This window comes from Microtus pennsylvanicus, chromosome 12 (genome assembly GCF_037038515.1).
Source record: "Microtus pennsylvanicus isolate mMicPen1 chromosome 12, mMicPen1.hap1, whole genome shotgun sequence".
Taxonomy (NCBI): domain Eukaryota; kingdom Metazoa; phylum Chordata; class Mammalia; order Rodentia; family Cricetidae; genus Microtus; species Microtus pennsylvanicus.
Genome location: NC_134590.1, coordinates 49,007,962 through 49,021,990, shown reverse-complemented (window position 1 = coordinate 49,021,990; position 14,029 = coordinate 49,007,962). Strand labels below are relative to the sequence as shown.

The window sequence follows — 14,029 nt, the reverse complement described above, 5'->3', positions numbered from 1 at the left end:
TCAACGATTCTCTGCAGTTTCTCTTTACAGGTTTCAGAAACAGCTTTTCCCTTTTGTATATTTTTCTACAGCCTCAGAGAAGGCATGGTCTTGACCAGTTCCTTATATTCTGCCCATATTTAAATTCATTTGATAAAGTCCCTTTCCAGAGTGTAAGATCTCTCGCCAGCTAGACACAGAACTGATACACACGATGGTGATGCCTGCACAATCAGTTCAATGGTCTCAATGTATTGTGGCTCCTGAGTGCTTCTCTGAGTATGTAAATAAGGCCCTGGAATGCATTTCTGCCATTAGTGATATGGGACCTCTGACTCCCTTAAGCAGCAGTGGCAAAAGCATTTCTTCTTATGAGTATTTAGTTCTTCCCTTCAGACCTTGTGGAACGTATTGATTAATTTAGTCAATTAGTCCACAAAGGAGTTTTAAATTAATCATGTCTAAGACTATGTGATCAGACTTCCCATCATTCTGAAATTGTCATGGTGATAAAAATCAGTCTTCTATCTATAAAGAAGAGTATTTAAGCCCTCCCTGGGCTTACCTGATATCCTAATTATAGGAAAAAGACAAAAGAAAACAAAGAGAAAGGATGCACTAACAAAGATTTTTTTTTTGTGAATTCAAATGCAAGCGGTAACCCAAACTTGCTGCTGATGTGTCTGCTGGGATCAAAGAGACCACAAGCAGACTGACTTCAAGGAAGATTTGCAAAATCTTAAGCAAGAGCCCCACTCCCCCATTCCCAGTAACTTCTGTATGAGAAGTTACACAGGAGAAATAATTATTTTCATAAAGTTTAAAATGTAAACTCTTCCCAGAAAAAGAAACAAAGTTCCCTACACTCATTGACGATCAGGTATAAATACCATCCTGTGGTTCTTATGTAAGATCAAGATTCAGCAGCAGGAAGAACACACAGAAACACACACCCATGCAAAGGAAGGTAGCAATATGACAAACAATAATAAATAAATAACAATACAAACAATGGTTCCATTTTGTATGCATTTATAAAATAGAGAGTTGACTTATAAAAAATTTAACCAAAAAGTAAAAGGGATTAATTTAAAAGTAAGACAAAATAGTGGAATTTCTAAACTGACAGATAAAGAGATTACAAATAGCATATTTTATTTGCCAGGACCACATGGTCGGGAAAATAGAAAGTCCTATCTCTTTATTAGAATATGTTTTTGAGTTTATCAGTTTTTAATTATATAATGCCTTTAGATGGAGGAGAGATATCAAGAAAGTTGGAGAATGCAATAAATAATGTATAATTTATGACCTTGAAGGGAGAAAAAGAGGCTATAGAAAAAGAAGGGTGCTTGGCCAGGGAGCAATTTTGTCATTTCTCAGTTTTTGCTAATAGCTTTTACTTCTCTTCGTGATTTTAAATATAACATTCAAGTATTTAAATCTGTACATGATTAGCTTAGTGAGGCTTGGTCCACAAGAACTCAATAATATTATGTAAGGCATAAAAGTCTCTTACTCAAATTTCAAAGCCAAAGATGTACTCTGTCTACATATATGGATTTATTCTCTCTTTTTTCCTTCCATTCTCACCCACCCTCTTCCTAGGGTAAAGTTCTTTATGGAATAAGATGGATTCTTACCTCAGCTTTTAATAATATAATTTCATTAAGTCTGAAATACTTTAATGCATTAGTTAAACAACAACTGAAAGCTTAATAGACTTTTCTACTTATATCATTTTTACTACTCTTAAGTGAAGGATTGAACTTTAACCTACCTATAGCTTGTAGACCTAAATTCTGCAAAAAGCTCCAAGCAATATCTACCTCAAACATATGTTTAGCTAATAGCTCCTAATAGGAAAATGTGTCTAGGTCTTGCTTTTTCAAGAACAAGATATAGGCAATTTTTGAGTAGTGTCAAAATAACCTTCAAGTAAAAAAAACTGAAGGAGAAGCAGTTGAAAATTTGAATCTATAGTATCATCACACATTTTTGTAATGGCAGAAACATTCGTAAAATAGAGCACTGATGCCCACATTATCCATTGATAGAAGCCTCAAATGACTAGGCTCACCTTTATAACGCTTTCCCATTGGTTTAGATATAGTAGGATATCTTGTGTAGCAGAAGCCCCATTTGGACTTAAATCTGATGTAGTATATCAAGAAGCAACGTATCAAACTAGGAAATAAGATAATTGACCCTGCATTAAGTCTTGCTCCTCAAGGGGAGGGAAGAGGCGGTGAGTAGATTAGAGAAAAATGTATAGCACAATTAAATCAATGAAAAAAATCTTGCTCTTCTATCCTGGAAGTAACTAACTTGTATTACTTGTGCACCAATGTCCATATTTAATTATTTATACTAAAGGAAACTCTTAAAATTTTACATTTTAAAGTAAAGCCAGCATATGTGCTTTGACAATATTCATTTGTGTGTTTAGTTTTGAATTAAGGCCTCACTTTTTTTAACTCAGCCTAGCCTGGGATCCACTTTGCTCATGTTGAAATCACTCTTTGAGAAGTGGTTTAACATGAAAAAGAATATACTTCACAAGTTTGGGAAAAGTTACTATTTTTTGTTTTGATTTTTTGTCGTTGTTTTTTTTTGTGTTGCTTTGTTTTGAGATAGGGTTTCTCTATGTAGACCCTGCTGTCCTGGAGCTCACTCTGTAGATCAGACTGGCCTAAAGCTCACAGAGATCTGCCTGTCTCTGCCTCTCTAGTGCTGGGACTAAAGAGGTGCACCATCACCATCCATGGGTATTATCTTGTCTGAAGAAAACTTACATTTAAATCAGTATTCTCTCACATAAAATTGTTTTAGAAAAACCATTTAATTTATTTATTCATACATATGTAATCCTAGAGACCGTCAGACTTACATGAGAAGTTGTCAGCTCAGGAAATTGTTCTCCTCTCACTGGTGATATCACTAATAAGACACGTCAAAACGTCATTCATGTTTATAAATCTTTGCAGTGAATTTTCTGTATATATTTGGTAACAAACGAGAAGCAATTGGCAAAAAATACAAACCTGGTATTTCTGAATTAACCTTCTTAAATGTAAAAAGAACATTACTGCTTCCTCCAATAATGTCAAGTGAGGAACTAAGGATAAGAGATTTTATGATCAGAAGCAAAAAGGCAGCTAATGAATGCTCATATCATTTTAAAATTTTGATAACTACAAAGACATATGCTGATTGTTCTGGATGCAATTAGCAACTTCTTCCACATCTAACTTTAAAGCAAAATTTTAAAACTGATTCAGCCCTGCTCCCTACTTCTTCATTAATTACAAGCTGAGGGACCCAAAAGTGTTCTAATGAATTTTGCATTAGAATCTGCAATATGAACAGAGTATATTATCACAGATACTAGTAAATGCATACATTGGCCTTTGTGAGCAGAATTCCGAACAGTTATGAAGAACTCAGCTGGATTTCAAATTTGTTACTATGCCTGAAAAGACAAAAACAATGCCAGAACCAAATTGTCATAAGCTCATTTCTGAGGACAACAATCTAGCTTACTACTTGATAATAACATTGGGCTCCTCTTTCTTCAAGTGCACAGATATGTGGTGGCCTGTACTTCAGGACGAGGAAACTGCTACCACCTACCCTGACTTCCAAATGTGCAATCAATAGGTTTTAAAATACTGCTTCTACACTAGCTTCCCGCATTGCCACTAGATAACCTGTATGCTGACTGTATTTAGTGTTAATATCTATGCTTTACAACTTCACAACTATTGTCATTGCCATAAGGATCTTTGAAATCAAAAAGTTCAAGAAAACTGTTATACAAACAGAATAAACAAACAGGACACAAGGCAGCATCTGCACTCAACGAGAAAGAAACAGCTACTGGGAGCTTCCTATTGTATACAGTTTCTCTAAACACACACCAAGATCATACAACAGGTATGAAACCGTAGTGACCAAGCCATGGTTTCTTAAATAACACACTGCCTTAGCAGTACGTATGCAGCAAAGAAATAAATACCAATAAGGCCATATCGATCCAAATAACTGTTTACACTGGAAATGTGAAGATTTGGTAGAAAAGCAACAAAACTCCGAGATGAAAAAGTTAGATACAGGCTTTCCATCATTATTTCATAATTGAAATTCTACACATCGTGCACTGGTTAAATTAGCATATGGGTATTAGTGGGATGTGAACATTAGAATATTAAGACATTTTTAATACCCAAGAAGATTTACTGGAACTCTTTGACTTCCAATGCCGTCATATAAGCAGGTGTGTTAACAAACATACCACCTCTCTCTTCTCTGGACAAAATATGGATCAAATTCATCTCTTAACCTTATAGTACACCGTCTGGGTTTCTTTATTTAACTGTTTTCCCTCATTATTCAGATTTGAAAAACACTACACTCGGATAGTTCCCGACGGCTGGAACCCAGGTGTAGTATTATATTAAGACAGGTTTGTTTGATGGTCCATTAACAGTATCTGTCATCAGTGGGGACTAATTTTGGTCCTGCCTGGCTCTAAGATACGGACAGCGCTCAAGAATTGCACTGGCAGCACATCTACTGGTTTGGTCTCACCATTTTATAACGCCTTAAAAAATATTTTCTTGCTACCGGCATTGAGATTGAAAGTAAAGTTTCCATTGCAATTATGTCAATGTTTAAACACTGAAATCCACTGCAATGATACAAACATCAAGGCTCTCCTGAGCACGTTTCTCTTCATCTGTTGGCACATTTTGCTCACATCTTGCAAGGAACTCAGAATTCTCAAAGAAATGGCCTTAACTCTTTCACTGCCGCGCATCAAGATCAAATACTGCAAACAATCTAGGGATTATAACGATCAAAGAGTTGTAGAGAATCTTTAACTGCTGGCAGGGAGGGTAGCTTTTTTATGCGCTTCCCATAAACCGCAGCAAACAGCAGGGAGGACAATCCCCCTCACACAACTGTGCCCTTTCCTTCTTTCTTTCCTTAATCACAGACGCTGTTTCCTTAGACTCAGGCGCAGCTAACAGTGGCGCTGCCAGGAGAACATAAAAGATACATTCAGACAATCCAGTTCTCCCCCCTCCCCAAACCAAAGCTGCACAGCACATGTCTTTAGCAAAAGGAAGCTCAGACTGCATTTTATTGAGAACAGTAGAAAAAGAAAAATCACAACAAAGAAATAGTGAGCCTTTTCTACTCCGGTTCAACTCCGTTACCAAGCTCTGCTAGCCTTGATTTAAAAAAAAAAAAAAAAAAGTCATTACCTGTATGAAGAGAACCTGTTAATAGCCTGAGAAGGTACTGGGCAAATTTCAATATTTCACGTTTACACCGTTTCCTACAGCCACTCATCTTAAGGAACAAGGTATTCCTCTGAGGAGCGTCAGTAGTCTTTGCCAATAGAAAAGGAAAAAAAAAAAAGGCGGCTTCTGAGGGGAAACTTCTGTCTCAGTTTATGTATCAAGCTGCCTTACAACTCCTGGGGAATTAGCTGTGAGTGCCTGAGTCAGAAGGTACAGCAGCCAGCGCGGATGCAAGAGTAACAGGGCAATGAGAAAGCGCTGCCTCTCAGGACGGTCACCAAGTTCTTCCGTGGCAACAGATAGGCTGCTGCTTTATACACTTGTAGTAACCCAGCTCTGGTGCAGCTCGGCATCATCTCTCCTGAAGCAATTTAACCTCAAGGACCATGCCGAGGGAGGCGGAGCCTGCGTTGCCAGCTCATCAATGAATCAGCATGTAAGCAGGTGAGCAGACAGAAGACAGGTCACTGGAGCCCGAAGCCCTTGGGACACCAATAAGAGATCCTGCTAAACAGGATCTACTGGGGAGGAATCTCGGGATCCGGGAATGCCCAAAATGCTTCTAAATAATTAAGGGGAGATTGAAAAGAGTGCTAGAGACCAGAACTCAGACTGGCCCCGTACACAGTGGTAATCATATTCAGAGAGCCTAGAAGGGGTTGGGGTGGGGAGCTCTTTGAAGAAGCCGATTCTGACCAAAGCAATGAAAAAAGCAATATTGCTGTGCTACGGAGATATATTCAAGCCCATGAACTCTAAGGTAGAAAATAACTCATACCCCAAACACTATTATTTCTGCACTGTCCGGGCTCAGGTATCTGGGAATCGGAAGAAATCATTATCCACGTTCAAACCCAATAACGCGGAAGTCACAGTTGGTAAGTTCTATACGCTGGGGCAATAGAACCCCAAAGTTAACTTGCTGCATTGTGCTAAAAACAGGAACTACATCAGCGTCTTCTTCTTAAAAGCTAAAATGCAACTTGTAATTTCCCTATGGACTGATTTAAGTTAGAAGAGCAATCCCTAGGGCCTTCTCTTTGCACGGGGCACCTTTGTACCTAGAGTAATGCGGCACAGGCAGTTTGTCATAGTGCCAGAAAATCGGATGCTTGGGACTTTGAAAGTGTCATTAGGTCAGAATTCTTCATGGATTTGGGCAGTTTCTCGGATGACTTTATATTTTTAATTAACACTCTCAGGGCTTTTGCCTGTTTTTACTGACTCCGTATAAATATACATGCTGTCTCTATGAAGTTTAGCACATAAAGGAAATTCAAGCCCCTTATTTTAAAGGACTCTCTACCCCCGTTTTTGACACATGTAACAGTTCTCTTTGAAACTAGTATTTTTCAACAATGCTATGCATCAGGTGATGTTCTTATACAGCAATAAAAAGAGGAAGTGAAATCTCAGGCTTAAAGACACTTATTGGTAACTTGTCCCCTCTCCAACTCTAACCTCAAATCCATAGTCTCAATGATGTACCTATTTCAATGGGTTAATGAAGAAGCACACTTTCCAGGAATTTTTAAAACTAAGATGAACAGGTTTAAAATAAACTACACTTATGCATACAAGCTAGCAAAATGCTTCTAACATTTTCTTCTATACATATGGCATCTCTGACAATGTTTGACACACGAAAGACAAATATTCTGTTATATAATATATATATAATTGGATAATGATACAAATAACATTATTTTAGCTTTGAAATTATTATGTACGTGTGTGTTATTCTTTAGTTGGAAGGTAAAATAGGATGTTAAGCACAGCACTCTTATGCATTTCTCTATTGTGTTTATACTGAGCATTTTCTCTGTGCCAGACATGGTTCCATGCACTGGGAACACAGTAGTGAGACAAAAAGACACTGATGCCATGGTACCTTATACCTCAGAACAGGAAGGAAGATATAAACAAACAGTAAACAAGAATATATCACAAGTGGGTAACTGCTAAACTAGAGTAGCAGGATAGAAAAATGTGTAGACTAAATAGGAAAGAAAAAAATGTAAAAGAGATCCCAGTGTATAAAACATGAGGAGTCAAGCATGAACTGTCAAGGGTGTATGAAGTAGAGAGAACAGCTTTGTTGCAAGGACCCTAAGCTGGGCATGAGGTCCGCATTCTTAAAGGAGAGCAAGACACATGTGTTCACTGAAGTATACTTATTCAGGAGAGACTTCTAAGAGATGCTTGCAAGCACAAGACAAGGACAACAACATTTCAAGCCAGTAGCTGAGCAAGGAAGTTGTCTCATATGTCTGCTAAGTAAAGATGACCTGCAATGAGCTGGAGGAGAGACAGAATACCAATGATGAGTAACCACAGTGGTTCAGGAGAGACATGATGGAGGCATGCACAGCCTGCAGTAGAAATAAAGGTAGTTTGTTTCTGGATGTTCAAGGGAACAGAATCAATGGGGTTTGGTCTATTGACTTAGGATATCAAAAAGAGAGAATTAATGGAGACTTAACTGTGATTTAAATAATTAGGGGACACACCAAATGAACTGTTGAAATGATATGGCATAAAATTAAAATGCACATGCTTCTTTGACTTCAGCTCTTTAGGAAACCCCATATTTTTTTTCTAAAATTCCTGCTCATGTTCCCATTCCTCCACATTCTCATCAATATCCACTGTCTTTCATTTTGGTTATAGACATTCTAACAATTGTAATAAAGCTCATATGATTCCAATTTTCATTTTCTTGTTGACTTATGATGCTGAGAAGCTTTTCATAGACTGTTGGATCATATGCCAGTCTTTCTAAAGAAATGTCTATTCAAGTGCCCTTCTCATTTTTAGTTGGGATGTTTACTTGGTCTTGTGATATACAAATATCTTGTATTGGGGCATAGTGGTCTCTTACTGGATGTACATAGTTCTCCCAACCCATAATTTTCCTTTCTCATCTCATAACTGTTTCTTTACTTTGCCAACATTTTTGATATATTTTGCCAACATTTTGATATATTTTTCCTGTTGTTTTCTGCAAATTTGAGTTCCTATTTAAAAAAAAATCATCATACAAGCCAAAGTCATACTATTTTTTTAGACATTTTCTTCTAAGGTATTTTAATTTTAGATCTTAATTTTCATCTCTAATCCATTTTGAATCATACATTAAGGGCAAATTTCACTGTTGTACACAAGTATATAGATATAGATATAGGTATAGGTATATAGATATAGATATATAGATATAGTTTTCAGTATTGTTTTTTGAAGAGAATATATTTCCTGTATTATGTGATATTATACCTTTGTCAAAATTTCTTTCAGGCCTACATACAAAAGAATTGAAATTAACATATCCCAAATAGATTGTATTCATATGGTCATTTAGCACATCTAAAATTTATGGATGTAAAAGAAACTTAAGTGTCCTTCAAGGGGTAAATGGGTAAAATTTGGTACACATAAAATACAAAACTATTCAACCTTAAAAATAAGGAAATTTTGTCATTTGTGACAATGTGGATGAACTTGGAAGTATATTAATGTAAATGAAAGTGGAAAAAGAATGACCAATAATATGTATTCTTACTTTATGTGAAATCTAAATGTATAAAACTTATACACACAAAAAGTAGAAGTGGTTACAAAAGGCCGAGGAATCACAGGAAATAATGATCAGTTACAAAGTTTCAGATGAACAAGAAAAATGCTTTACTGTTATATTTCATAGCCTGGTAACCGAAGGCCTTGACTTCATTTTCAAAACTTCTGAGAGCTGATTTAAGATACTCTTATTAGAATAAATAAGTAGAATCACTTATTAATGCATATTAACTCTATGATTTTATGTTATAAACTCATCACATCATACAAGTGTATATATACATATACATATATATGCCAATCAAAAATTTAAAAATAAAAAAAGAAAATTAAAAGAAATAAGACTCTTTTGAAATTAAGTAAAACATAGGTTCTACTTGGAATACATTTTTTTTTACCTAGCTGTAAATTCTTTTTTTTTTATTTTTTTACTTTGAATACATTTTAAACTGATGTAGCTCAAATTTACTCTGAAGGGAAGAGTATCTTTTATTAATTAATTTGTTTATTTTTAAATATTCGTGAGAGTGGTATTTACCATTACAGTCCTTTCAAATGTCAAAAGTACAGGAGTCTATATAGTATTCATCAAGTTTTCAATAACAGATACAAGGGAGACTTGGTGGCTTAAACAACACACGTTTATTTCTGACCATTGCAGGGATGAGAAGTCCCTAGAAGAAAGCACCTTCATCTTCGGGTCTTGGTGAAGCCTTTCTTTTTGTTTTGTGAAATGGGGACTTTCCACTGCATCTGCTGGTGGGACAGAGAGCAAGCTCCAGTTTCTAGCTTACCTTGTTTTCACAGTGACACTAATTGTTACATGAAGGCTCTAGCCACATTCCCTTCATTTCTCTTTTTTAAGATTACTAATGCCATTGATTAAACTCTCACTTTCTGAACCTAATTACTTCCAAACCCCACTTTCAAATAATCACTCTTGGACTCACAGATTTCCACATGAACCTAGAAGTAAAACACACACACACACACACACACCAAAAAAAAAAAATAAAATAAATAACTCTAAAGTATAAATTTGATATTCTTGGTGGCATGAACTATTTCTTTAAGAAATATACATACCTTACCTCGTGGGATTGGTGGGAAGATTGGCACCAGAACAACTGGAAACCCACTTGAGCCATGCAATTCTGAACAACTGAGTTGTTTAGAAAGCTGCAATTTGTATTCAACAAAAGAAAGTAATCCTTTAGGGTAGCAAAGAGTGACCTTGGAGACATCAACATCCATATGCAAAATGGACTTAGATCACATTCCTACGTCTCACAAAATGTATTAGTGCAAAATTAATCATAAACAAGATATGCAAATTATACAGGTTTCAGAAAGGCAGGCATCTTGGTGTATGCCTTAAATCCAAGCACTCAGAAAAGTGAAAATGGATTCTGCATTCAAAGGCAGCCAGGGCAAAATAGTTCTAGGCCAGCCTGGTGTAGCAAACATAATTCTTACTCTGACAGCAGCAAAGTAAAACAAGGTTTTAATTTTAAAAAAAAATTGAAAAACTCTTTAGTAACTAGTTCAAATAACTAGGAAAATCAACCTGGCAAAGAAGTCTTCAACTTGACAACAAATATGTGGCTTCTAAAAGGAGAAATGGAAAATTAGATGAAACTTTAACATTTCACTTTTCAAAGATTTTCAATAAGCAGAAAAATGACAAGTACACAGCATAATTAAACATTTGTCATATACATCCCTGACAAAATTAATATCTACAATGTCTTTAAAACTTTGAAACTCAGTCATGTAAAAGCACAAAACCCAATTTGAATATAGCTAACTACACAGAGATTTTCTTCTCCAAAAATGGCAGTGTAGGTGATAATAAACACATTAAAATAGATTTCACATTGATATACTTAAAATGTAAAATAAAATTACAGTTCTGTTAAAATAGCTAGTATGAACAGTTGAGTCAAGAACAAGGTTGACAGGATGCAGACAAGTTTAACGGTTCAGACACTGATAGCAGTATTGTAGGATGACATAGCTACAGTGAAAAACAAAATGGTAGTGTCTTAGAATTCTAATTGCAAAGCCAGAAAACCTAGCAATTGTATTCTTCACAGATTTCTAGAAAATTTTAAATGTAATTTTCATTATTTCTCTTATTTTTGAGTGTACAATATACATTGTCCTCTTCTCTTTTTTCCTTCCAAAACCTCCCAGATATGCCTCTATGTTCGCTTTCAAATTCATGACCTCTCTTTTCATTTATTATTATTTTATGCATATATGTATGTACATATGTATTCCTAAGTACAACCTACTCAGTGTGTATAATGTTTCTTGTGTGTATGTTTTCAGAACTGAACATTTGGTGTTGACTATCCAATTGGTGAGCTCTTCTGAAGACTATTTCTCCCACTCCCAGGGTTGTTTATTTCATGTATAATCCTCCACACAGATGGATTTTCCTTGCCGTCATCCAATTCTGTACTATAGTTTAGATAAATTTTCTTAAGTGGAAAGATAATTGCAGTTATCACATATTAAAGGGATGGTCACCAAGATTGTGAATACAGGTCCTTTATCTACATGTTCAGTTTTAGGTTGTCACTGGACAGTCCATCACCTACAAATCATTCTGTGTGAAAACTCTCAAAATAGACCTTCTGTGATAATTTATTTTTCACTTCACAGCCCAGATCCCAGCATAATAAGCCCTTCCTCTAGAGATGGCAATAACATATTGCCTATATACAGACATGACTGGAGAGTATTTAGGGAAAATCATGTTGTTTAATCTTACTCTCAGCAAAATACAAAACATAATTAGGAAGATAAGTTTCATATGTCAGAAAATTATAAAATGAAAGCAAAAACCATTAAATAATTATCAGCCCATTTGGATTACCACTATGAACAATAATATAAAAATCAAGAGTCTGTGGCCATTAATGAGCATGTGCCCTTAATGGCTCAGAAATTCTCCACCAAAGCCTCTTGTCATAAGCAAAGAAATTTGAGGGAACTGCACAACAGCTCATGAAGTTTAGGGTTTACTATTTGGCTTACTACTTAGTACTTCGAACAAGAGTTAGAGCGACGACTAACATTCCTTGTAGTAGTTACAACTAAATTTAATATGGAGGCAAACCACACTCACTAGCTCACCATGTGATGAGAATGATATAAATTAAAAATTGTTATGTAAAATAAATGAAAAATAATGTTATTTAAATAATATAATAAGAAAAAAAGGTTCTATGCTGTAAGCCCTACTCAGTAAATTACAGGGTGACGGAGGCTTAAGGTATGGGCATTATTCAAGATGTATTTCTCTTAACATCATTTGGAGGATAACTTTTTCTAACTAAATCTTTCAGAGAAAGCCAAATCTAGTAAAGAAAATCATAAAGACACCTACGTGACCCCACCCCACCCCACCCCATAGCTCTTTAGAATGGAAAACAAAATCTGTTAGCTTCTCTCCTCAAAGAAGGAAGAAACGTAGAAATTCCAGTATGATTCATATCACAGTGTTGTTTCCTTTCCAACATCTTGGTGTATTCTGTGTATCTCAGTGGGAGTGAATATTGTTATGCTTTTCAAATTGTCACAAGTTACAAAATTAAACATGTGCGGTGTGAAAATAGCACACCATGGGGCTGCAAGGAGAAACAGAACAGAGCCTTGCGGCAAAGTCACAGACTCTGAAAGTGGGTCTTGATAAAGAAGCAGACTGTTGTCTGTTAGAGAAGAATGTCCCCATGCCAGGTCCATTACTATTCCGGAAACATAGCTGTTCACCTACTTCAGTGAACAAAGAGCAAACCAACACACTGTGACTGCTCACATCAACTTCAGTGACAGCTCTGTGAGCATAAAACAAATCAAAATGTCACCTCCTGCCAGGGAAGGAAGGGTCCCTTAGCAAGCCTAGGTCAAAATTGACAAAATCCTCTAAAAGGTATTCTAGGTAGGACCTAAAGCACATGCAAAGGGATCTACCATAATATAAGGTCACCCAAAAAAAATTCAATCTTTGGGAGAGATGAGATCTCTGCCTCACCTTAATATTAAAAACAAGAGTATATAGACAAATATTCACCTATAAACAGATTTACAGAAGTACTGAGTAAGAATTCAGATTCCAAAGACCGGAATAAACAAGCAAACTTCTCCCAACAAAAGACCTACAATCTTAAGGGTTGAAGACGTGAAACACTATCTACAAAATTAAGTTGAAGTATATTTTTGAATTGTGTTATGGAGGGGGAACAACTGTTGCCACATAAGTGTTTCCAGGGAAGCCAAAGCATTAATGGCAAAGTATCTACTTTGGAGAAGCAGACCATTGAACTACACATGTCTAGAGCAGAGTCTTCCTCAGTGGAACTCCCCACCACTCCCCTAGTTAAGTCTGAGGACTTCCTATTGCTGCTATGGAAACTAGAAGGTGATGTGTTTTGCTGACCGAGGGCCCCAAGTATAAGACAGCTGCATGAATTCTATTTACAAAGAACCTAAAAGGATGCTAAAGAGCCACACCCATCCCAAAGGAGGGTGGCAATGTGGACCTGCAAAGGACGTTCAGTGTCAGTCTGAGAAATTTCTAAGAAAGGCTTAAGGAGCTACCGTAGATTGAGAGCTAGGTTCTTTTCAAAGAGTTTACATCTAGATGTTAAGACAGATGACCTGAACGTCTCCCTGAATGTGCTATTTCACAAAGCTGTGTTTTAAAACAAGACCTGTTGAAATATATAGCAATTATTTTCTTCATGGGAAATTTAGTTTCCCTTCTTTGCTGGGCAATACAGAGGAAGGAACTGGGACTCCAGCATACCAGGTGAGTTAGCACCAATCTGTTTGTTTACTTAACCCATATTCATGTTACTATATGATTAAGAAGCTATGTGATCTCAAGCCTGACAAATATGATTACTGGAAGTCTATAAATATAAAACAATATTCCACAAATATGTAAAATTTTAACCTATTCTGGCCATCTCAGAAACAGTAAAAATGTCCAAATTCCTGTAATTCTTGGGTCCCATATTTAATATATGGACTTGGAATTTCTTGACATAGGGTATGGAAAATTATTAACTTCTTCTGTCCTGATTTCTTATCAACCACATGATTTTGATCAGCAAGGTGACCTATAGCAGTCACTCGCAAGGGATGAAAAGTCACAG

At 36.1% G+C, this 14,029-nt stretch overlaps 1 protein-coding gene across 4 annotated transcripts in view; it reads right to left on the bottom strand.

Annotated features, from left to right (window-relative positions):
* Positions 1-14,029, bottom strand: part of Kcnip4 (potassium voltage-gated channel interacting protein 4) — a 1,037,063-nt gene that overhangs the window by 812,437 nt on the left and 210,597 nt on the right. Inside the window, exon 1 of one of the 4 annotated variants that reach the window (XM_075943598.1) lies at positions 5,250-5,649. The exons of the other annotated variants lie outside the window; for them this stretch is intronic. Within the exon in view, the coding sequence (XP_075799713.1) occupies positions 5,250-5,337 (88 nt within the window). The 5' untranslated portion in view covers positions 5,338-5,649. Of the gene's footprint in view, positions 1-5,249; positions 5,650-14,029 lie in introns of those variants that run through there. 4 annotated transcript variants of the gene reach the window in all.